Genomic DNA, 27334 nt, shown 5'->3' on the forward strand with positions numbered 1-27334 from the left:
GGTCGTCCACTGCGGTTTTCATCTTCAACATTCGTTCTGCCTTCACTAAAAATTTTATGCCACCGAAAAACTTGCCACCTCTCCAAAAGCCTTCTGAAGCTTACCATAAGTTGTCGTCGCATTTTCATCCGATTTAACGCAAAAAGAAATGGCATACCATTGCACAATATTTTGCGGTTTCATTTCTGTGACGAGAGACACAAACACGTGTTCACTTATTAGAGCACAACTCACGACTGAGCAGTTGCATCAATGTGCCGCTTGGACTAGAAGTAGCTTATAGACCAAGGTCAAAGATGGTGTGCCTATGCAAACTGTAGGGTTGCTACATCTTGCAAAGAAAAATCAGTCTCATTACTTTATTGTCGCACCTCGTGTGTGTATATATATATATATATATATATATATATATATAGAGAGAGAGAGAGAGTGTTTCTAAAATGGTGGGCTGGCTATACTTCTTGGGATTCTACTTTTAAAACTAAACAAAAAATATCCTTAGGAAAAATGGCAATTTCTCCTTTGTTCTCCCACTGTCCACCATTTTGTTATTTTTATATAAAAATCTATATCTCAAGTTCAAATGGAGGAATTGCATTAACATTTGGTAAGCGTCTTTTTAATAAAGTTTTAAAATTAGAAAAAAATCAGGACTTAAATACCTTTACAAATTACAAAATGGTGACCATTTTCTAAAATATTAAGTCTTATTTTGAAGAAAATTACATTTTATTTTTTTAGATCTATTAAAAAATAGCCTAATTATGGCAGAAAATCGATGTTGTAATTTTGTATCTGTTTTCATGTCCTCCACTTTATGTCCAATTCAATTAAATATTTTTTATTTATTGTTAATTCTAGTATTGTAAATTAATATCAAATTAAGTAATAATTTTCTCACAGTAATAGACTTAATAATTCAAAAAATAAAACAACTATCTGTGATAATCTTACATTAATTGTTGTAGAACATTAACACTTTTTAAAAAAAAAAAAAACAGTTAACAAATGTTAAAAGTTATAAGAGATGTTCAAAGTGTCCACCATTAGAAGAAATTACACAAGTTTCCAGTCTTTTTCTGAGAGATTGTCTTAACCGTTCAAAAATTCCTAGAATATTCCTAATTTCTTGAAATCCATTTTGGATCCTTTATTAAAGATCCTCAATGTTGAGTATTGGAGTTGAATAAACAATATGCTTCAAATCACCCCATAGATAGAAGTCAAGAGGATTTAATTCAGGTGATCGGGCAGGCCAGAGCACTGATCCTCCACGGCTTATCCATTTTTCATGGAAAATTTCATGCAGGAAATATGATACCAACTGCCTGAAATGTGCTGGAACTCCATAGTGGTGAAACCACATATTTCCTCTTAATTGTAGAGGTAGGTCTTCCAAAAAATGTGGAAGATTTTCGGTCAAATGAGCAAGATAATTTTCTCAATTTAAATGATTTGGTAGAATGACAGGACCCAAAAGATAGTCATTAAAAATTCCTGCCCATATGTTGAGGGAAAATCTTCGTTGATGGCTACTTGGGAAAGTACCATGAGGATTCTCGTCGCTTCAGATACGCTGATTGTGATAGTTTGAACACAATTCCTGTTGAAAGAAGCTTCATTTTTACATTGTTAACATATCAGCAGTAATAGTTGCTGTGTAAAATTATTCAAAAGTGAAAAATTAATATCAGTTGTTTTATTATTACGTAATATTAAATTTTATTGTGAGAAAATTACTACTTTATTTGATACTAATTTATAATTCTAGAGTTAACAAAAAAATAAAAATAATTAATATTTAATTGAATTGAATGTAAAGTGGAGGACATGAAAACAGGCACAAAATTAGAAAACAGAAAATTATCACTTTTCTGCCATAACTATTTAACTGCCATAAGCTATTTTTAACAGATTTAAAAAAATTAAATGTAATTTTCTTCAAAATAAAATACTTAATATTTTAGCAAATAATATACATTTTGATAAAACTTATATTTATGGAGATGTAACGGATTGAAAAATAAACATCTCTGCCATTTTGTAATTTGTGAAGGTATTTAAGTCCCGATTTTTTTCTAATTTTAAAACTTTATTACAAAGACACTTACCAAATATTAATGTGATTCCTGTATCTGAACTAGAGATGTAAATTTTTATATAAAAATAACAAAATGGCAAACAAAATAACAAACTGAGAAATCGCCACTTTTCCTAAGAATATTTTTTGTTTAGTTTTACAAAAACTTTTTTTTTGTTTAGAATCCGAAAAAGTATAGCCAGCCCACCATTTTAGAAACTCTCTCCCACCCCCTCTCACTCTCTCTCTCTCTCTCTCTCACACACACACACACACACACACATGAAGTTTTCCTGGGATTTTCAGAACCTATTCTACTGAAAATAATGGAAAAAGTTCATATAAACTTATGTCTTAAAATGCTTGGATTGCGAGTTATGGCTTGTGAAAAATATCAACTACTCTGGTTAAATGAGGTCATACTGAAATTTTTAGGATGTAATTATGGGGCAGAATTAGTGATTACTTGTTTTTGACCTGAAAAATTGAATAAAATAGGTCCCAGAACTATATCTGTAGTAGTTTTTGAAAAATCTGTGGTAAAATACTCATTTTTTTTTTATGTTTGTGTATCTATGTTAAATGGGTAATAAACACATAAAACCTTTTAAAAAACTGGTAGAGACTCTAATTCTGAATAAAGATAATGAGATAAGTTGAATAAAACAAAGAAAAGTTAGAAACATTCAAAATTTAATTAGAAACAGTACATTACTACATTTGTCAGAAAAGCACTTATTTATTGTAAACAAAAATCAAATTCTTTTTTGGTGATGCAAAAAATTTTTTAAAACAAAATTTACTATTAAAAACTGGAAATTACGCAATTGTAAAATAAATAAGAATATTAGATAATTTTTTTTTACTGAAATACAATAAATTATTTGTAAAATTATTATTTCAAAGTTGGCAATAAATAACAACAGCTGATCAACAATGTGCAATACTGAATTAATGTTTAAATCATTCTATAAGGTGCATTATATATACAGAGTATTGTGAACTGTGCTGTCATTAGCGAAGATTTTCTCTGAATTTTAGTTTGAACATGATCAGTTTGCCTTTGAAATAATGCCATACTTATTTACAGCAGAGGAATACGCTGATATAGTATTCATTATGCATGTGTATAATGGTAGTGATACAGCTACTGCAGTAGAATTTGAAATATGTTTTCCAGATCTGAAAACAATTAGAGCAACTTTTTGAAATCTTCAGGAAACAGGTTCTCTACCTAGTTATCAATACTAGCTCCTGAACCTGTTGTGTTGTTCCGCATTAAAGAATACTTTATTTTCTTGCACTATTAATTATTTTTTATTGACTTTATTTATATCAAATTTTTCAGAATTAAATTCTATCAATTTAACCAATAAGTTTTATTTGTTTATTGACAATTTAACTAAATTATTTTATTCCAAAACTAAAAAACTGTTTTTAAATTCAATTTATTTATTTATTATACCCTATCTCAGAAAATAATGGTGATACTGCTAGGACCCATTTTTTTTTTAATTTTGTAGGTCAGAAACCATAAGAAACCACTAAATTTTCCCCTTAATTTACCTTCCCAGAATTTCAGTAGGGCTTCTTTTCAGTAGAAGAGCATAAATTGGAGCAAAATCTTTCACTAGCTGTAATTTGCTAACAAAGTGTTTTCTGACCCATGATTATATGAACTTTTTTCATTATTTTAATGAGAGAAATACACCTAGGACACCTGTATATTCTTTTTTGTCTTCAGTCATTTGACTGGTTGATGAAGCTCTTCAAGATTCCCTATCTAGTACCAATCGTTTCATTTCGATGTTACCCCTACATTCTACATCCCTAACAATTTGTTTTACACATTCCAAACATTGCATACCTGCACAATTTTTTCATCTACCTGTTACTCCAATATCAAAGCGACTATTCCAGGATACCTTAATGGCTTGTAAGTCTGTCTCTTTTTTTAACTATATTTATCCAAATGCATTTTTCTTCATCAATTTGTCACAATACCTCTCATTTTTCGCTTTATACATCCATGTGATTTTTAACATTCTCCTATAGCACCACATTTCAAAAGCTTCTAATCTTTTCTTCTCAGGAACTCCATCATCCAAGTTTCACTTCCATATAAAGCTATGCTCCAAACATATACTTTCAAAAATGTTTTCCTGATGTTTAAATTAATTTTTGATGTAAGCAGATTATATTTCTGACTAAAAGCTCATTTTGCCTGTGCTGTTAGGCATTTTATATCGCTCCTGCTTCATCCATCGTTAGTAATTCTACTTCTCAAATAACAGAATTCTTCTACCTCCATAATCTTTTCTCTTCCTACTTTTATATTCAATGGTCCATTTACATTATTTCTACTACATTTCATTACTTCCTTTTTGTTCTTGTTTATTTTCATACAGTAGTTCTTGCGTAGAACTTCATCCATGTCATTCATCATTTCTTCTAAATCTTTTTTATTCTAGGCTAGAATTACTATATCATCAGCAAATCATAGCATCTTTATCTTTTCACCTTACACTGTTACTCCGGATCTAATCTGTTCTTCAACATCATCAACTGCTAGTTCTATGTAAAAATTAAAAAGTAGCAGGGATAGGGAACATCCTTGTGTAACTCCCTTTTTTATTACGGCTTATTTCTCATGTTCTTCAATTATTACTGTTCCAGTTTGGTTCCTGTAAATGTTAAATTTTTTGTAATGCTGAACATTTTATTCCACTCTTATGTTATCAAATGCCTTTTCTAAGTCTATAAATACTATGTATATTGGTTTGTTTTTCTGTAGTCTTCCTTCTACTATTAATCTGAGTGCTAAAATTGCTTCCCTTGTCCGTATACTTTTCCTGAAACCAAGTTGGTCTTCACCTAATACTTCTTCCACTCTCCTCTCAATTCTTCTCTACAGAATTTAGTTAAGATTTTTGATGCATGAGTAGTTAGCTAATTTTTCTGTATTCTCCACATGAAGTCTGATGGAACTTCCCCTTTTTCATAAATATTACACACTAGTTTGTAAAATCTATCTATTACTTTCTCACCTGCACTGGCAGTAATTCTGCAGGTATCCTATCTATCCCAAAAGCCATTCTGCCATTCATATTTTTTAATGCCCTATTAAATTCATATCTCAGTATTGTATCTCCCTTTTCATCCTATTCGATTTCCTCTTCTTTCTCTATAACACCAGTTTCTAATTCATTTCCTCTGTATAACTCTTAATATATTCCACTCACCTATCAACCTTTTGTTTCATATTATAAATCGGTGTACCATCTTAATGTAACATATTAAATTTTAATTTATGTACCATAAAATTCTGCTTAACTTTCCTGTATGCTCTGTCTATTTTACCAATGATCACTTCACTTTCCACTTTGAACACTTTTCTTTAACCCACTCTTCTTTCACTAATTTGCACGCAATTTTTTATAGTATTTCTTAATTGTCAATAGTTCCTTTTACCTTCTTCATCACTAGCATTCTTATACTTTTTATGTTCATCCATCAGCTACAATATATCCTCTGACATCCAAGGTTTCCTACCTACCAGTTCTCATTGTTCTGCCTAAGTTCGCTTCTGCTGATTTAAAAATTTCCTTTCAAACATTCTCCCATTCTTCTATATTTTCTACCTTATAATTTTTACTCAGACCCCTCTTGCAATATCCTCCTCAAAAATCTTCTTTACCAACTGTCTCCAGGGTATGCTTTGCTCTAGGAGTTGATTTCTAAATCTTTGTTTAGTGATAAAATCTATCTGATACTTTGCAATATCACCAGGCTTTTTCCATGTGTATATCCTTCTATTATGATTTTTTAATTGAGTGTTGGCAGTTATTAAATTATACTTCGTGCAAAACTCAATACGTCAGTCCACTCTTTTATTCCTTTTGCCCAGCTCGTATTCACCCACAATATTTACTGATGCTTGCCTTTACTGATGCTTGCATTCCAATCTCCAACTATTATTAAATTTTCATTCCCTTTTATGTGTTTAATTGCTTCATCATGCAGGTTAAAATTAAACACACATTTTCTTTTGCCCATTGCTAAACGATGAGACAAAAAATGAATAGAGATAAAATTATCAAAAATTACTTCACACATGAAAACAACATAAACACATTGCCCCTGTTGTGTTGCCAAATGACTAAGTAAAAAGTTGTGGCGAAACAACTTGACATGCCTGCGTCAAAATTGACGTCAGCGCTTGCCCCAAGGTCGGCTGAGATGCACGGCCGTAAGAAAATGTTTAAAAATGTGATGTTTAACATATAGGTCTAAATTAAAAAAACTCCTTGCCAGTCATAAAATTCTCAAACCCCAGATATTTTTGCAACCTCAGACAGCACTAAAAATCCAGGACTGTCCGGGCTAATCTCGGGCGTATGGTAAGCCTAAACATGTTATTATTATTATTATTAGTATTATTTATTACCTATATATTTATTATTTTTTCTTTTATATAGCTATTTTATGCACTATTTGATACTTGCATTGTGGAACTATTTCCGGAATTGAGAAATGATGATAGTGATAAAATGAAACAAATATTTGCTGAGGAAGATGAATATCTGGAAATTGAGACTGATAATGATGAAGTAATTGAGGCATAAATAAATGATTATTCCATTTTATTTAAAAATTATTTTGAATTTAAGTCACTTATATGTTCAATGTAGTATTAACTTTTACTTTAATGATAAATTTAGTATATACATGTACATTTTTTCTATAAAATAGATTTATTATTTATTTATGTGTTAATAAATTGATTATTTAGATTTCTGTATACATTATTTATTGAAAATAATTTAATAAATGTATATTATGTGCAATTGTATGTTTATATTTTCCTCTTTTTTTTTCAGCATAATTGTTTATGTTGAAAATCTTTGCACAGTATAGTAAAGTTTATGCCTAAGACAACATCTATAAAGTTAGATTTATTAAAATTTAGTTTTTTATTTTGAAGAATTTCATATATAAACTTATTTAGCTATATTTAGGATTTATCCTGAAAATCCTGTTTAATCCAGAAATTCTCTAATGAATTCTAAAGCATGAATCTAAAACAGAATTTTATCAAGATTTTTCAAGCGATTAAAGATATTTTTCCCATGACAGTAGAGAGATGATGGAGGTAGTTCCTACATAATGAAAATTTTGTTAAAGAAATAGCATTGTATATCAAAATTATGCATTATCTTATGGCAAAGATTTTGCCACATTTGCTGATTGTGCAACAAAAAATAAAATCTGTTATCATCAAGAGCTTTTAGATTTGTCAAATGGCAAAGGTAAGATTTGGATTAACAAGTGATGATAAGGTATACAGTAAAAAGAAACCCAGCAAATTACTCTAATATCAAGGTAATGTTAGTTATTTGTGACTGAAAGGAGTTTATTTTTTCACTCATCAGGAGTTTATTTTATAAAATCAAACAGTTCATGAAAATTATTTTGTTTTATGATAATACAGTATTTGAGACAGTGAGAAAGATGTAGCCAAATGCATTCTCTCTCTCTCTCTCTCTCTATATATATATATATATATTTAAAACTATAAACACTCACTGCATGCATAGATTCATTTAATCATTATTTTTCTTTAAAAGTTTGAAAATGTAATTCTACGTATTAAATAAGACAATATCTTTATTAAAATAGTAAATTCTTAATTAGGCACTTTTACTAAAAATAATAGGTAATAATAATAGTAATAACAATAACTGAAGGTAGTTATTACTATAAATATAAATTGTAGTCCCCCAATCAAATTCAAATGTAAATTGGCCTTGCATATCCCGATTATAGGTCGATCCCCACATTTTATGTGAGAAAGTGTAGAAAAATACCTTGACCTATATTCAGGCAAATACTCTGTGTGTGTTGTGTGTGTGTATGTAACAACCAGTGCTAAACTAATTGCTTCATAAATTTGTGCATTCTGTAAAAAAAAAATACATTGTTTATTTACAATATTGTTACAAACAACATAACTGTTTTCACTAATATCATATTACTCAATACTTCATATATTGGCTTACTTCAGTTTGAAAATTTGTTAATTGAATTGATGTTACCTGAAGTGTTAAACAGAATAGATTACTGGTTTCAAAACTGCAAAAATTAAGTATCAAAGGAGGAGTAGTTTTTATTTTAGTATTTTTTGTTAGTTTAGTGAACCTAAAAAATTTAGAATTGATTTTGTACAGGGAGATTACCGAGAGCTGAAGTAGTGGTTTTTTATTTTAAAGGCTTATATATTGAAACACTTTTTTTACAGGATCTAACAAAATTTATGGAACATTAAAATCAGGTAAGGGTACATTTTATGTATAATTTGTTGCAATTCCTACAAGTTTTAATTGGATAAATATATAATTGTAATTTACAATAATGCATAAAAGTACAAGATTTAATATGATAAAAATATAAATTTTTTCTGTTATTCATAAGATATCTTCTAAAAGACAACCTTTTTCTTTTGAAATGCTAATTTTTGAAAAACTATGCAAGAGTAAAATAAATTTATGATTTAATGAATAATTCTATTGGTCTGCATTAAACATTCATTATTTGGATTATATGAAAAGTTTGTGTGTAATGAGATTGCTGTTGAAAAAACAACTTTTGTTTAATCCAATAAAATCTAATAAAATATCTAATCCTTCCTTAATATTACGAATTAAATATTTGTGAAGAAGTGATTGTTATCCTTTTTTAACACAGAAGTTTACTTATACGTCACATTTGATAGTAACTCCTAAGAAAAAATAGATTTCGTTAGGTAAACAAATTTTTAAACGTATTTTAATAATAAATTAAATTATTTTTATTTAAGTATAATATTGCACTATAATAATATAACATAAATAGGTAGTTTAGTACATTAATGATTATTTATATTAACTACTGCAACAAAAAAAATTACCTATCTCTTTCTTAAATAACTTTTACACGAACAGTAAAATCTATTAAATTCATACAAATATTATGTGTTTAATAAGTTCATACTATCAGGTAGTTTTAGTAATTACTAAAATAGTCTAAATTTATTGCTATGTAACCATTAATGTACTAGCTTGGATTTATATAGTGTAACACTGTTGACAGTAATAATTATTTTAATGGTAACACATTACTTGAAAAATGAGCAATTACTTACTATTATCAAAATATTATTTTAGTTGTATTTAAATGTACTTATACACTTTACACACCTACCTTTTTCTTGTCAGAACTGTTCTTCAGTATTCCTACCTTAAGAATATCTTGGTTTCAAAACATTAAGTAATTCCATATAAAATGCCTATGTAATATCGCATTTCATAAAAATATTTTTTTTTAAATTATACTTGTATTTGGAGTGTTTGTGTACACTGCCATAAGTGAAATGTCAGGAATAATTAAAAAGTTATTCAAAATTTAACAGACATTTTTTTTTCTTAATAGCATTCAAACAAGAAGTTGGAAAAAATCATTTCTGAGCAAGATAATGGCTCTTGGCTTTTTTTAAATGTTACACATCTTAAGTTTGAATCAAGTCCAGCATTGAAGTAGCTATCAAGCTCCATTAAAATATGTTCAATGATGATGACCAATAAACCAGATAAATTTTTATTTTTATATTACACATAGACCCAAGTATGTTGTTTTTACAGTATACTTAAAGCATTTTCCATTTGAGAAGAAAAGTATGCTTATTCCTTCCTAAAAGAGTGTGCTAGCAGTTTCTTAAATCGTTCTTCCTCACAACTGGTAGTTTGGCAATCCAAGAATTTTAAATAAATAATTATTTATTCACGCTGTAGTAACAATAGGCTCACACCCAATTTTAATTATCCTACTTCTTTTTTTATAAGAAATGAATTCTATAGTGAGTGAAAAAATACAAAGCCTAATTGAAATTCAAACCCATAATCTTCCAGATAAAAAATAGAAATGCTACCACTCTGCCACAGAGGTCGACATAAAATAAAAATATATAATTTTTTTTTATAATTTATCAAATCTTGAGATTTGGGAATATGAACTAGATTTTTGCAGGTTTGAAAAATACCAAGCCTAACAGATTCTAACTAATGAACTTCTACATGAAAAGCTTAGATACTACCTTTTCACAACAGAGGTCAATTAATCTCATTATTAATGTCTTTGATGATAAATACTCCATTCATACACTGCTTATTCTTTTATTGTGATTTCATTATATATTAACAGTGGATTTCTAGTGCTTTTAATTTCTTACCATTTAAAAAAGTGTCAAATTACAGACTAGTAATCCACAATGGAATTTGTAATGATATTTATTAATCACTTTTAATTTGTGTACTATTAGTATTATCTCCAGCTATAAAATAGACCTATTTTTACTTTTTGTATATTTCTATCTTGCTATTGCCCCAATCATTAGTTATTGTTTTAGAGGAGGGAAAGGAACTATCTATATAATAATGCATAATTTTTTTTTGTACATGCAGCAGATATGTTTTTTTGTTAATTTTGACGAAAAATTAATGTTAGAAATCCAAAAACCCTTTTTTAACTGCTCCAAATATTGAATCTATATATATATATATATATACATTTTTTTTTTTTTTGTAAAGTGTATTGATACATTTATATAGTTATAATTTTTTACATAATTTGCACACTTAAACATCAATAATTGTGTACAAATAGTTTATTCTACTTCTTTATTAGTAATTTATTAATAACTTTACACTTAGTAATTACATTTAACCACCACTCATGATATCACACAGAATAACTTATTAATATACTTATTTAATTAATGTTTATTTATTTCCATTTATTTATGCAATTAAAAAAATACTTAAATTCTAATTTCAACTTCCAGTAAATATGATAAGGAATTAAGAATGATAACAGTATTTCAGATGAAGAAATATAATAAGGTAAAATGAGCAAACATAGAATGTGCAGGACGGTTTGGGACGGAAAATTGAATTATATATACATATGATCTTAAACTCATTGTATTTACTTTATTATATACTTAATTTTTTTCTTATTGATGATTGTCATAGTGTTTAATATCGAAATTTTTTAAAGAAGTTTTGGTATAAAGTACTTAGGTTTAAATATAAATTACTTAATTATAACATTTTTCGTAACCAAACCAAAATGTAAGGTGTGTTTTTTGTTTAAAAAAGTGTGTATTGACGAAGTAATTCTTTCTTTATAATTTTTTAATGTTTACAGTTATTATTTTCATTTGAAGTAGATTTTCATCCAGCATATGTAGTTTATATGTACAAGATGTGGTAGTTTAATAACTGGAATGGCTACATCATGCCACCTGTGTCATAAAAGTGGTTAGAATTATTTTTGCACATATTGTAACTAATGTATTTATAGACCAGTCTACTAGGGACATTTGTTACGTGGTCATTGTGATTTGTTACAAAAATAAGTAATAGTAATTTAAAGCAGCACATGAACATCAAATTTTTGTGAAAATTGGAAAAACTCTACAAAACATTAGAGCTGTCGAATGTGGATGATGCAGATGCTCTTAGAAACTCAAGTGTTTATGAATAACATAGAAATTAAAAATCGGTGAGATGATGAAAATGGTAAACTTGGCAGGAAAAAAAATAAATGTAATGCAAGATTTGATACAGCTTCTAACAGCTTATTAAGAGTTTGATTAATGGCAGGTAAAAATATTAATGTTGATGAAAAAATTACAAAATTTTGTTCAGAGGGAAAGACCTGAATTATATCCTGATAATTTGATTAATCATCGTGATAATTCACCAAGCCGTGGTACACTCATGAAAACACTCTTACATAAAAATCAATTACAAAGTTAGGTTATCTTTGGTATTGGCTTTTACCAAAATTAAAAACTACATAAAAAGTATGGATATTTTCTGACTTTGCTGATATTCAACATAAAGTGATACTGGAACTCATGAATATTCCTGAAAAAGTTATAGGGCTTTCTAGAAATTGGAATACCTTCTGACCTAATGGATGTACAACAGAAATACTTTGAAGGCAACACTAGCCAAAGACAATTCAAAAAATCTGTTTTGTATATTCATTTCAGAGGTTAAATTATTACATTTTATATGTATATTATTGAGATTAATGAAGAAAGAACAGAATACAACAAAATAATTGATTTTAAAACTATCAAATATCATAACTTTGTTATTATTAAAAATATAAGTTATTGAAACTGTAAAGGTCAAACTTATTACTTGTTAGTAAATCAAATATTTATAAATTATTCAAAATTCTAAACTGTAATAAACAAAATTAAATTCCTACTGCATAAACATATATTGTATTATTTAAATAGGTAGAATTATTATTAAAGTATTTTTATAATTGGTAAAGAGGTTTAATCTAAAAACATTCAGTTCTAGATAGTTATAATATTAGTATGTTTTTCTTCTCCTTTGCATCATGTCTCTCTTTCCTGTACTGTGTGTATGCTGTTTATATCTTTGACTTTATCAAATTGTACATTTCTTCTTTTTTTGATGGGAAGAGAATTATTAAACCTGATAACATAAAATATTTACATGTGTACTGTATAAGATAAAAATTAGTGCTGCCGGTAAGTAGCTGCATCACTTGTGTATGTAATGAGGGTACCTATAATTTATTACATCTATGATGTGTGAAGTGTTGTTAATTAGAACCCAACTAGAATGGTGGGTGGTTTGACTAGTGACCATTCTGTGCTTGTCACCATTTTGTAGTTTTATACAACTAGTTTGGCTAGGTCTTAAACTATTAATCTTTCTTGCACAAAAAGAAAATGTATACTAACCACCACAATACGAAAAATTGAAAATAGAAAATCATGACAAAATATATTTAATATTTATCAGTAGCTATAAAATAAAAGTTGAAACAAAAGACAATATTTCTTTAATGTATGAGTTTAAGATCGTGAAGATAATGTTATAAAGTATTGTATATTTTTATCATTTTACAGAAAAGTTGGCACAAGTTGTGGATAAAAACAGTTTATTAAACAATTTGTGTTATATATAATATTTTTAGGAAGAATGCCTTTTATACTCAAAAATTAATAATATTTCAAGTGGAATAAATAGGGAAGCTCATATTAGATACTTTTTTTACTTGTATGTACAACACCCATCCCTAGATTTATATATCAAATTGTTTATTTTTTATTTTGTCCCAACAGTTAGGATTTTAAATTTAAATGTTAGTGTAAAAAGTTAAAATACCAAATTTTTCACCATCCACTGAATTATTTTAGAAGAAAGATACAGAAATATCTTTTAACTTCTTAAGAAATATTTAACTGAATAATTCTTTTGAGGTAAAAGTTAACTAAAAAAAAATAAAAATTAAAAAACACTTACGTTTTTTAGGAATAATCATCCTTGATATTTTGGTATGTTAATGAAAATTCAAGAAAAACTAGATGAGTGTAAAACAAATCCAAAACCTACAAATTTTTTCTTTAAATTTGTGCTGTATCAGTTTCACATTAAAGAATTTAAATCTGAGAAAAGGTACCGCATTAAAATCTCAATAGTATTTGGGATTTGATAAGCTAGTAGAAAGTATTACAACCATACTTTTTATTTCAAGATTGATAAAACAACAGATATTATGATATAGACTGATAGCATCCAAGGCAAAATCTTCAAATTAAAGAAAGAAACTTTTTTTAAAAGTGGAAAGAAGATTATCATAGTTCTTGAAAAATTAGAATAAACCTCTTACTGATAAAGCCATAAGGAGATTGTAAATATTTTACTTGATCTTGTTGCAGTGTAATGCGTAAAAATTAATTCTACAGGAAACTAATCCTTCAATTACAGATTTGGTAGTCAAGTACTGTGGTTAAAAGTTACTTTTTATCCATACGGTCTCATATATGTCATTTAATTTTTTCCCCTTAAGTTAATGAATTATTGTTAATTTTGTCAACTTTAATTGGTGAAGTGGAATTTTATTGACTAATAGTATCAGAAAATTGAAGATCTTTGTTATCAGTTCATTAATAAAGTCAAGTTAATATTTCTACATTGATATGATTTTTTATATCTACTTTCCTATATTAAATTTTTTATTTTATTGTATTCATTTAAAAAATGTTGAGCTGATAAACAAAACTAAGTTCAAAATATCTTAAAAGATGAAAAATAATTGGTTATGACTATATAAAAAAATTATTTTTAAGACGGTATTTCATAAAAATTTATATTATACACCACATCTTAGAAACTGCCCAAGAAATAAGAAGAGTGGTTGAATCTTATTTGACAACACACAAAGGAAGTAAGGTGAAATAATTGTAAGGTTTCCAGGTGTTTATAAAAAAACTAATACAGAGGACAAAGATACACTGGGTTTATTGAGTAAAAAAAGTATTAACTTCTTACTCATAACATTTTAAATACTTATGACAAATTGAATAACCAGAAGGATTCCTTAAAAATTAAGTGTTCTCTTACTGCAATAAATAAACTTGTAAATTAATCAGTGTTTAGTTACCATATAAAAAGTTATTAGAGTTTTTCCAGTAATGTTTTATTTTTAATGGAATAAAAACAAGAACTAATTTGAATGAATAAGTTAACATTTATTTTTAAGGTAGCTATTGAGAATACCTAGATTACTGCACTGGTGATTATTGCATTTTAATTTGAGACAAATGACAGGGTTTATGAGATTTCAAAAAGAGAAGATTTAGTTGGAGGAAAAGGATACTAGCGAAAGCAATTCAAAGATTTTATTGTGATTTGAAAGTGAAAATATAATTACCTTTTAGATCACTTTTTGGGAAAAGCAAATGAAACTAAATGAGGAGCTCTCTACTCATACCAGAAAATTGAAATATTTTTGTGATTCGTTAGTAACAATGGATTTTAAACCAGAGTTGAACAAGATTTTGGTGGATCACCACTCTCAACCGTTTATAAGTAGTATAGCTGACAGCATAAAGGAGAAAGCACATTTATGGAGCAAATTTCTATCCAACTTACAGACAATGGAAGTAGCTAAAGAGGAGTGGTGTAACAGATTTCAGATACATCAATTATCGGTGCACTCAATTTGACGTCAGGATTAAAAAACCATCTGCAGTCAGAGATGATTGTATTAACAGAAAAGGATTTGCGAACTTCAAGCGTACAAGTCGCTTGTGATTCAACTGTTTCTGTCAACAGAAAACAGGAACTGTTCAACATCAAGCATGCTAAGGAGAGGATCATACTTGAAAGAGTATTTGGCCAGCTCAAGCAAAGGTTTCCACTTTTATGAAACACAGTGAAAGAATCTTTGAAAAAGATGTAGGTAAGATGTCAGACTGAATTATCTGAATTGAACCTGGGACCTCAGCATTTTTGCAATCAACTGATGCAGTCCAACAGCTTACAACTGAGCTACACCAAGACATCATGTTTCTTAATCTTTTTTCATATATATTTTTAATTTTTTTATTATTAAAAAATTTTCAGTTTTTTTTTCTTCAGGAAACAGGCTATTTAATTATTTAAAACATTTACAATTATAGTCTACAAACTGACTGGTCAAAATAAAAAGTCAATTTTTTTTAGCTAAGTAGGCCTACAGTTATTCAATTATTTCTTTTTGTCATTTTTATTACAACTGTACGTATTCTTGTAATTTTGACAGCAAACCATCTTGTTCCACCTCAAAGTTAGTTTTGCTGCTATAATTTAAAACATTCGAACTTGACTGTATACCATCAGATTTGGCCCTGGTTGTTATTCTGCCAATGCATAAATTTTAAATCACAGTTTTCACATTTTGAGCTATATACCCCTTGTTTGTCTAAATTATATTGTTACTATATTTTATTGTATAGAAGGATGTTTATTATTTATATACTTTATTATTTTGTTTTTATTTGAACCAATGAGAGTAGGATTTCAGAAGTGTTGAAAAATGATGGAGACAAGTAGTAGATAGTGATACGAATTTCTGAAGTGTGGAAGGCAAGCTACGTTAATACCAAGAATGCATACATTTAAATATTAAAGAAAAAATACAGCACAATAGTTACTTATCTTTCTTTGAAGATGTTCTTTTTATAAATAATTTTAAAGAAATATATATATATATACTGAGGGATGGGTTAATAAAAAGAAAATTATTAAGTATTATATTAAATACTACTACATTACATTGGGTAAAAAAAAAAAATTGTTTCAAAAAACAAAATACAATTCCATCTTTTTAACTCATTTCATGAACAAAATATTTTAAATTTTAATTAAACTTAATACCTTTACAACAATGAATTGTCATACCTTTACTCACGTATAACAATATATTTTACATCTATATTTTAAAATACTGAAGCTCTAATTATAAATGTCCTGCTGTTTTAATAAAACTTTATATAAAATATTTTATGATTTGTTTTTACAATTAATTAAATTGACATAACTGCTGATTTTTCATGTTTTATTTCATAATTCTCTTAAACTTTTGTTTGTTATAGTTCCTCAATGTATTCTGTTTATTTTTTTAATTCTAAACCATAATTATTTTCTACTATAATAATTTATTATAATTCTGAATTAATTATTTCTAAGAACCATTAAGCTTATAAAAAAAATCTAACAATCCTTAATAAATAATATATTTATTAATGTAATTGGTACTTACTTAATTCTGTTATTCTTATAATTATATTTATAAAATAATGTTTAATTTAAAACTTGAAGATAATAAATTAACGATATATTTTACAAAATTTAAAGAACTTTGTAAGTTGAACCTCAATACTTTAAGTTCACTATGAAAATACAATTTTTTTTTAATAAAAATATTTTAAAAAATTTTTTATAAATGTTGGAATAAAAAACACATTCTACCAAAAGTCCCCACTGCTTTAAACTTTTTCCATGTGTATTATACTGCTGAACAGTTTTTAAAAATTGACACTTTTTCTGGGAAAGTTGTGAAAACTTTATAGTGTCTGAGCTAGATTTTACTCTGTGTAAATCAGTCCCTCAACATCTTGAATTTCTGAGGCTGAAATCTCGGTCAGGCATGGGTTTTCACACACTAAAAAATTGTCATTCCATCTCATCCTCTGAAGCAATACCTAACGGTGGTCCCAGAGGCTAAATAAATACAAAAAGAACATATACAGCCTAATCATATCCATTCAGCACATGATTCTGTGAAGAGTAAATTATCAGCCCTTTTCCATTACTCTGTATGGGAATTGAGTACCTTTTTTAACTTTATTGATGAGAAAACATACATTTAAAAAAATCTAGACTGCTATTTGTTTGACTATGGTTGACTATCTGATAGTATATTTCATATGGATAGTATTTTGTTTAAAATATTATGAATCATTGTAAAAAGAAAGCTAGCCAAGAATTACATGGCTTTCCCTTGACAATTTTTTATTTCAAATGTCATAAAATTTTTTAATATTAATCACTTAATTATTCAATATTTAGAGTAAAAATTAGAGAAATATTAAAATGTTTACGGAAAAATTAGGCTCTGATTTGACCTCCTTGATCAACAGATGTTTTTACACTAAAATATATTCAAATTAAAAGTATAATTGAAAAAAAAAATAGAAATTAAAAAAAAATTGGGTCTCATTTGATAACCCCCTTAATCAAATGATGTTTTAATCATCAAAATTATACTGTGTTTGAAGTATGAAAAAAAAAACAATTAAGAAATAAATTTTTTAGTAAAAACATTTTGAGTCCTATTTAATCCCCTTCCTCAACAGTTACCTCATATAATAACATTCTTATTAACAGCCAGTACTTGAAAAAAAAAAGAGAGAGTGATTGCTTGAGAGTGCTCGTAGCTAAAATTAGTGGGGATGCTGTTCTATAAAAGTTTTTTCTGGGCCTTTTCAAGACCATGGTTAAAGTCTTTTATAAAATCAAAGAACCGAAAAAATGAATCTAATTGAATAGCTGGGAGCAAGATAAAATTTAATTCTACTCTTTAACACATTCAAGAATATGGTACACAGTTTTTAAGCACATTTGCTTAAAAAACCATAATTGGTTTAACTGAATAAATAATAGAATGTCAATACAGATAATATTTTTAAGTATTAATAGATAATAACTTAATAAAATTTCCGCTTAAAAACATTAAGTCCAATGGTGTTTAATTTAAATTTTTATGTACACAGAAACAAATACATAATTAGTTTTTACTAATTACCTTCTCTTTCGCCTTTCCAGGGTGGTTTTTGGACAGATTTGCCAATCAAAGATCCCTTACTTTTCACCATCTTCTAATCACTACTGAAAAAACAACTAAACAAGTTTCATATTCCTTCCACTGACTAAACTAGAAAAGGGAACAAACAAGGAACATTCCATACACATGCGAAGTAAAAGAAAAACTACCTTCCACCAGCACTGCGGGAGTGACAGTGCTCTCTCTCCCTTGCAGCCTCACGTGCAGCTTCCTATATGTGCATGTGCACAATTGCCAAACACCATGCCGCTGTGAAGCACACAGTTCCATACAAAAATTTTTGTATCTTTTTCATAAACTGGAGGATGGCTACTGACATTAAGCTTAAAGATTATATATTGTACAAGTGTAAAGAAAAAAAGACTCATTATATTACATGTTATCGATAATATCAAGTGGAAATAGGGGTTGCTGCAGTTCCACAGTGCCTATACGCAAGCCACCACTGCTTAAAAGGCCAATGCATTCATCATATCTGATTGGGAGGCTGCTTATAAATCAACTTAAGACTTTCTTTCCTGTTCCATGGTATACCTTAGCCAAATGAATGAATAGTGTTCAAACAAAGCCAGGCTTCATAATTTTCCCCCTCCCCAAAAAAAAGTACTCAAGGTAAATTTTGAAGGATTATGTATTTTTTAAATACTGTAGAATGTGTGAGTGCCGATTATTAAACAGTATATTTTATGCACTGTTGCATATGTATACTGATAAAACTTACTTTGTGATTAGTTGCTGAGCACTAACAGCCTCTGGATTTATCAAAAGTTTCCAACTCACGTAATCGTAAATTATGTTACTGGGAATAAGAGGTTTGAAGTTATTTTTTTACAAATGTTTAATTAAACTACATTTTCTTCTCAGAAATTTTTCTGATCCAGGACAGGATAACAAAACTATCTCAAGGTGAGGCTATCCCTCTGTTGTTTGATCACACCTTGAAGTGATAACTTACACAATAATTGCTTGAGAGTTGTACAAATAATTAAACTAGTGACCGAGATAAAATCTGGTAAATCCAGGTCTCTTTCTATTCTTCCTAAAATCTAATCTAGAAATGTTATTTATATCTGTAAATAATCTCAAAAATTGTTAAAGGATTCATAGATTAAATTATTATTATTATATATATATATATATATATATATATATATATATATATAATAAAAATATCAATAGAATTAATCTAATGATTACTAAACATTTTAGTTCTTGCTTTTTTTTTAATGCTCATATAACTATGAAAGTTTAATGAAATGTAATACTGAAAGGCAGTGGTTTATTTTCTTATATTCTCCATTAAATCTTACTTCTAACACTGAGGAGTTGTGGATATATATATATATATATATATATATATTATACCATTGGTGTTATAATAACCTTACAAATTAGTACTATGTTATAAATTGTTATCATATTTTAACATCACTAGTTTTTTATAACATGCAATAGATACTTGCAAACTTTCTACTACATCCGCTGTAATATTTTAATATTATTTGTGTATTACAATGTTAATAATGCATAATTAATTTAAAATGGCACATTTAGGATTGACACATTCATCTTAATAAATTAATTTTTTTCATTTAAAAAACTGTACAGTGTTTAACAAACTTATTAAAATTGTTTTAGAGGAGTGAGAGAGCAGTCATTAGATAACAATTTAAATTCTTATCTAAAATTATTGTTCTATAAGAAGTACAGCTTTAACTATGTGCATAATTTATAAAGTATTTTTTTCTATATTACAAAATTATTCTTTAAAGTTTTTTTTAATACACTTATTTTATAAATTTAATAGATAACAATTATAAGATTTCATTAATAAATAACTGTTAATAACTTGTAAAACAAATAATTTGTAAAACTATACCAGTAACAATATATATTGATGTTCAACTTTTTGCCTACAAGCAGGATATCTATGTTACTTCCTACATATTGTGGTTTTTAATAAACATATATTATACTACTATATCTGTATAAAATCCAAGTACCTAATAGAGTAATACAAGAATATGCTCATTGTGGGGGGGATTTAATTAAAATAATTATAAATTAATGTAAATCTAATAAATCATTTTTATATTATTTCATTAAAAATTTCCAAACATTTTTACTTTCACTATTTTTTTTTTCTGAGCATTTTTTTTCTATTTTATATATAAACATTGTAGAATGATAATTTTAATTTACAAAGTGAGTTTAAATAAAAACACTAATAATCAAAATAAAATTGTTAAAAATAATATTTTTTTGCATAATACAAGAAAATATCATATTATTAGTATAAAAAATAGTAATTTATAAAACACTCTTGTCATATTATTAACGTTCAAAAATAAAGAATGAATAAAACTTGTTTTCTAATTCTCATATATCTTTGTAAAACATAAAATGTATTGCACTATAATTTAATTGATTTTGTATCGTAATTCAAAAACAATTTATTAAAACATATATTACAACAACAACAACAATAATAATAATGAATAAACATAAACAGTAACATTTTAAAAAAAAAATAACAGCAACTAGTAAAATTATGTAAATAATATAATATCCTAAAAGTAAAAACAAGAAATGTGAACACTGACAATTTTCACTACTTTTATTAACATAATATGATTAAATCATTTAAAAGATATTTTTTAAAAGTTAACTGTTTTTTTTTTAAACTTGGAATAGAATTTAGTAAAAAATGTTTTTGCTTTTAGCATGCTTTGTGTATTGTATAAATAGCTTTTATTACTATGTTTAAAAATTATACTTAGTTTATTACTACTTTTTATCTTCTTTGTAAGCACTTTCATACTGAATTAATTCTACTATGATATATAATATATATTTAATGTATAATATATTATGTATATAATATACATATATATTTTTTTTTTAAATTCGATCAATATAATCCTCCTAGTACAGAAAATTGATGATGACATAACTTAATTTATATGATAGTAATTTTGCTAGATCCTGCATCCTTAGTAGTCACTGAGGATGCGGAATCCTGCAAAAATACTACCATGATAAATTAAAGTAAGATGTCATATTTTAATATTCTGTACTGGTAGTTTATAGTGATAGAATTAAAAATATAATTTTACAATACAGAGGAATAATATGAATCTTAAAAAGATTAATTTCAATAAAATTATATATATATTTTTGGTTGAGTTGACTGACCTCTTTGATCATTGTAAAAATTATTCAATTTTAAAAAATTTGTAATATAAAAATATTAAAATTAATATTCTAATATTAAAAGTTCATTCTTTTTACTAATAATAATTTGCAAACATTAGTTACTTAATTATGATCCACAAGCTTCAAAATATCAGTAATTTTTTTTTTTCTTTTAGTCCATTAAATAACTGTTTTACATCTTTCATTTCATTATGACTTATAAATTGTTTACCCTACAAAAATCCCTTCAATCATTTATACAAAAATAAGTTATTCAATTTCTTTTTTTTTTTAAATGAATGATGGCTGACTGTAAATGTTGCATTCAAATTTTCTCAGCAAATGTTTTGTACAGCTATAGAATATGGACACATGTTCACTCCACCAAAACATTTCATGTTATTTTCATTTGTTCCTTAGCACATCACATTAGTACCATGCATATCAATTTTGTTGCTTTGAGTTTCAGCTGATATCTCTCATTTATTTTTCTCCAAAAAACATATCACTGTCTAAATTTCATAGCTCATGGCTATATTAAATGTCTTATTCAATTAAAACTTTTCGGTGGAATTTTTTGAGTGATAGACTAACAAATAATGCCAACAAACCAACTGACTTTGAGCCAGTGTGTCATTTACAATCAAAATTAGTTTATGATTATAATTTTTAAGATAATTCTAAAATCATCTTAAAGTTTTTTTTTTTTAATTGATAATTTTGTATTATTGACTATTTTTATTTGATAAATGTTTTGATCAGTGTGTAAGTACTCATGAAAAGGATAATAAAAAGTGAATGTAACTTTTAAAATAATAGTTATATTTTGCTGATGGGATGCAATAATTCAATCAATTATTTATGAAGTTACATTCAGTTTCAGTATACATTAGTTTCTACAGTTACAATATATAAAAAATTTAGAAAATAAGCTAATCTTAATTAAAAGAAAATCAGCTGTCTGGATAACAGTTGATTAGTTCATAACTAGTTAACAATTAATTTATTCATTTGAACACTAAATTTAAGTAATTTTGGTTGATAAGTAAATAGATGAATATACATTTATATGTTACTGCCACCATTTAATAAGTTGGCATACAGAACAATAAACCAATGTTAAACTCCCACCTACTTCCACAAAAACTGATGAAAAGTTTATGTGTGATAAAGATTTATTTTACAATAAATGAAATCAATTGTTCATCTTGTAGTGAAATCAACTGAAGAAAGAAACAGTAACAAACCAGTCTAAAAGTAACATTTAATCTATAATTTACTAGACTTTTAAAGTGTTGCATTAGCTTTGTGCAACAGCTAGTGAAAATATTTATGAGTCAGATTGTCAGATTAATGAGTAAGAATGTCACAGAGATTAGGTATTTTTTTTGGGGGGGGAGTTACTAGAGTTAAATTATAATGTAATATAAGATTTAAATCACCTGATCCTGTAGGGGAAGATACCCTCCATGTGACAGTTGCAATCACTAAGCCACCTCTTCCTTCATTCCTAGCCCTTATGGGCTTTACCAGAGGTCATCTTCAGATCCTGAAGATCCAAAAGCCATCCCTCAGCCTTATTCTGCTTCAGTCAGGATGCCAATGATGAGAATACCACATGTGATATTCCCATCAGTGTACTACTAGGAAATGAATTCCTTAAAACAAAACAAATGTATTTCAAGTCTTTAACAAGACTGAGTAACATGAAGGAACTGAAATTAAAAACGCAGCAACTACCTACCTGATAGACCAGAAGTTGAGTTCAACATATAACCATAACATAACACAAAACAAGAAATAAAAATAAACTTAAAATAAAACTAAATAAACAGAACACTACAAAAACATCAAAACTTATAACACTAGTACAACAAAACCAAGATGCAGGAAAGACCTGGCAAAACCCTGAATTTCCTCAGCAGTATGTTCTCTTGCCAGGTACCTTATGCAATTTTCAACGATTACCCATTCGGCTCAGTTTTTCCAATTCTCACAGAGATCTAATTTTGATCTGACAAATAGTCTTTGTGCATAAAATTTGTATTTTGCGCATTCATAAATTACATGGTATGCATCATCCAGTTGTCCACAATCTGAACACACACCTGAATTTACCAGGCCAAATCGCTAGAGTCTGTCTTGGAAGGCGACATGACCAGAAAGAAATTGCATCACATACTTGTTAGGGTGAACCCAAGCGGCTCCCCCCCGCAAACCAACAATGTCTGGAAAGAAATCATGCGTATAATGCCCATCCTCTGTCTCATCCCATCTGGCCTACCATAAAGCATTGCCATGCCATTCTATCTTGCAAATCAATAAAGTTCAACTAATAGCCAAAAGATAAACTAAAATTCCACAGAATAATATGTTTGCAATAATTTTATAAATATTTTTAAATCACCACAGCAAAAAGTAAATAATCTATTCATAAAATACATGTATTAGATATTTTTTAATGCTATAATAATATTCGGTGACAATTAATTATTACACATATCAAATTGTTTTAAATCTAATCGATAACCAATATAAAATATTTTTCAATGTGATCAGGTAAATTGAGAAAAATATAAGATTATCTTATTTTTAACATTTAAAAAGTATTGCCAATGTAACCGACCATCATAATTTATTGGCGATTCATAAAGTTTTGACAATTTTGGCAGTTATATGACAAATTTTCTTAAAAATATTTCTTTTTTATAATTAATTTTATCTAAAGATGATGATCTCATTGGAAGATGCTGAAAATATCAGTCAGTACTTATTTAATCTATATTTTCATGTCTCGATTATCAATTCAGATGAAGAAATAGATTTATTTAAAATATTTTTTATTTTATTTTATTAATACTGTGTCACAATGGAAGTTTAAATTTTACTTTGTAATACATTAAAAATATATTATAAGTATACTAAAAATGATATTTATGTTTACTGTTGTGGTAAGATTACTTATTTAACTACTGAAAAAACTGTTAGGTACTACAATAAAATTATTCACTTAGTGGGAAAAAATTGTTTTTTTCTATATGGATATAAAAATATAATTATTTCATGACTATTTTTTTAAGATACATTTACAAACAACAGTGTATAGTTGCATTATACCCGTATAAAAATTTCACTCCTAGTTAATTCTTAATAAACTAATTATAATTTATATTTTCTTGTTAATTGTCAATGTCTATTGATATGTCCTTATTTACCAGTACAGTATTTTCAGAAACATGAAATACTAATTCTAAATTGTTTTAACAGTTCATTGTAATTTTTTTATTGTCTTTTCATACCCAGTTTTTCTTAAATCAGGCAATAATGATTAACTGAAACTTTTGCAGCTGAATTCCCTTCCTAAATAATTAATTCCTAAATTTATTTGTAATCGCATAATGTTTGTTTTCATGCATAAATTTTCATTAAATAATATTTAATAATTTTTGTCTTAATCATTTCTGGTATAATGATTACAGAGCAATCAGAAATTTTAATTTCTTTTTATGGGGTAGTATACATTAATGATATGTATTAATATTTAAAATTTTTGATGCACCAGTAAATATTAAAAGTGTAATAATAAAATTTTGTTACAGAAAAAACACAAGTATACACTGTTTGTTTTTTTATAAAAATTACAATAATAATTTAACTATTTATTATCAATAAATACTTAATGCTACGTATTATAGGTATCACAACAAGGATTAAAAATAATATTGTTAATTATTTCATTTTATATTAAGATACAAGAAGTTTGTTTTTGCTATTTTCCGCGTGATTCATTATGAGAAGCTGCTTCTTTTGTTAGCCTTGAATAAATACTTCCTTTAGCTAGTCCTCTTATTGGACCTTTTCTAAGTGTTTTATCAGGACCTTTTGCTATTACTCTGCTGCCTAAAAGGCTCTTATCAGGACCACGTGCCAACTCCTTGTTCGGTCCATTCCATGTTGCATAATCAGGTCTGAAAAATTAAAATTATCAAATTAATCTAATTTAATTATGTTCTAGTCATATATTATATTATTTTAATTATTTTGTATTGTTTACATACTAGGGTTCATTTTATTCTTAATTTTTTATTTGTAGATTCTAAATGCTCATTTTATATTTTTATATTAATTAAAATTATAAATATTATGTTTATAATATATATATTTATATATACACACTGGGTGGGTTATAATATTATTATGGTGGGTTTTAATTTTTTTCCACGTATTGAATAAAACTTAATTTTTTTTAACAGGAAGGTTAATATGACACATGATTTCAATTTAAAATTTTACAAAAAAAAATCAATGGTGGAACCTGTTTTTCTGTTAATGTTTTCATTATCAAGTTATAGCATTTAAATTTGCAATGACTGAAAAATTGTGTTAACAATAAAACGAGGTAAGCTGTGCTGCATAAACAATTTTATTACATTTTACATTCATAATGTAAAAAATGCCATTCTGTTGGGTTATGTTCATTACAAAGTGTCTCCATAAGAGAAGAAATGTCATTACAAAACACTAAGCCATTTTCTTCAAAAAATAGTCTTTAAATTCAGAATGACGATTACAATAAGTACATATCTTTGTATTCTTTTGAAGAAGATTCCATCCTTTTAGCCGGGAAGCAAGCATTTCACACTGTTTTTCGGATAACTTTATATCTCGTATGAGATTATTAAGATTTTCTTAAGTCAGTAAATGAGACTAGATGAAGTGCTTTATTCAAAAGTTGTATCACCAGAAACTGTTTCTTTTTCTTCCTTACTTCCATCACACTCTCAGCTGTCTTCATCTAATGTCACATGTTCTGGAGGCTTTGGTATGCACAATTCTTCGCAGTGTGGAACTGGTCTCATTGCAGATTGTAAGTTAGGGTACACCACTGTTCATTTTAATTTTGATGTAATCTCTTTAATGTCTGTTAAGTAGAAATAACAGTCAGAAGAATGACCTTTGGGTTCCCTCCAAATCATAGGGATAGCAAATGGCATGTGGCACGTGCCATTTTTCCTTGCAGTGAAAAGCCTAAAACACACGATAAACAACAGATATGTGGGACCTAGCCCCTTGTTTGGTATCTGACTTTACACCCAAAATAAAATTCATAACATTTTTTTACTAATGGATAAGGTTTTTTCACCTTTGGGACTTGAACATCACTTCACCACATACATAACAAAAATGGTTAGGATGATTTAAACAAACTCTAGGCATTTTGTAACTAACGACTAATTAAAAGAAATAAAATTAATATGTAATAAACAATAATTCAGACATACAAAGCACTCACAATGATGTCTTTACTGGTTCACTACTGGCATTGTTCTGATAAATGTGTGCAACACTAGTTCATGTTTGTACATGTCTGAACCTGCACAACAGTAGAAACGCTACCCTTTCAGTTAACTCATTTGGTTCTTTTAGTTGACAATGAACAAATGGGCAAAAAAAAATTCTTTTTATTATTTAAAAAAATTAAATTAACAAAAAAACTGTGGTTGATTTAGAAATTCCAAATACATATTTGAAAACAGGATAAAAAGCTGCATTAAGTGCATCTATTGGTACAAGCAAGACAAAAATCATGTTGACCAGTGTAATTAACAACACAACAATAAATTAAATGGCTTTATCAAGTGATATTATTTACTTTAAATATTACAGTATTTATTTTAAATTAAATAAATGTTTTCGATTGTAAATTAGTTATGAAATTAATTTTGAAAGCATACCATTTTACAATAAATGCTTAAAATGCTTCCCCTCCACTTGCTTAGCAGTGTGCCAAGCTGTAGAGCC

The 27334-nt window shown here is 27.3% G+C and overlaps 2 protein-coding genes across 7 annotated transcripts in view; one reads left to right on the forward strand and one right to left on the reverse strand.

Moving 5' to 3' along the window:
* LOC142328710 (sorting nexin-14-like) overlaps positions 1-27334 on the forward strand; it is a 106061-nt gene that overhangs the window by 76912 nt on the left and 1815 nt on the right. For 5 of the 6 annotated variants that reach the window (XM_075372649.1, XM_075372644.1, XM_075372646.1 and 2 more), the window contains one exon: positions 6559-6873. In XM_075372649.1, coding sequence (XP_075228764.1) covers positions 6559-6705 — 147 coding nt within the window. In that variant the 3' untranslated portion in view covers positions 6706-6873. Of the gene's footprint in view, positions 1-6558; positions 6874-8378; positions 8412-27334 lie in introns of those variants that run through there. The other variant, XM_075372648.1, reaches the window with a different exon arrangement.
* The window catches only part of LOC142329190 (uncharacterized), a 46980-nt gene continuing 44947 nt past the window's right edge, over positions 25302-27334 (reverse strand). Inside the window, exon 9 of the mRNA XM_075373584.1 lies at positions 25302-25500. Within this exon, the coding sequence (XP_075229699.1) occupies positions 25302-25500 (199 nt within the window). The remainder of the gene's footprint in view (positions 25501-27334) is intronic.

This window comes from Lycorma delicatula, chromosome 8, assembly GCF_047948215.1.
Source record: "Lycorma delicatula isolate Av1 chromosome 8, ASM4794821v1, whole genome shotgun sequence".
Classification (NCBI taxonomy): Eukaryota; Metazoa; Arthropoda; class Insecta; order Hemiptera; family Fulgoridae; genus Lycorma; species Lycorma delicatula.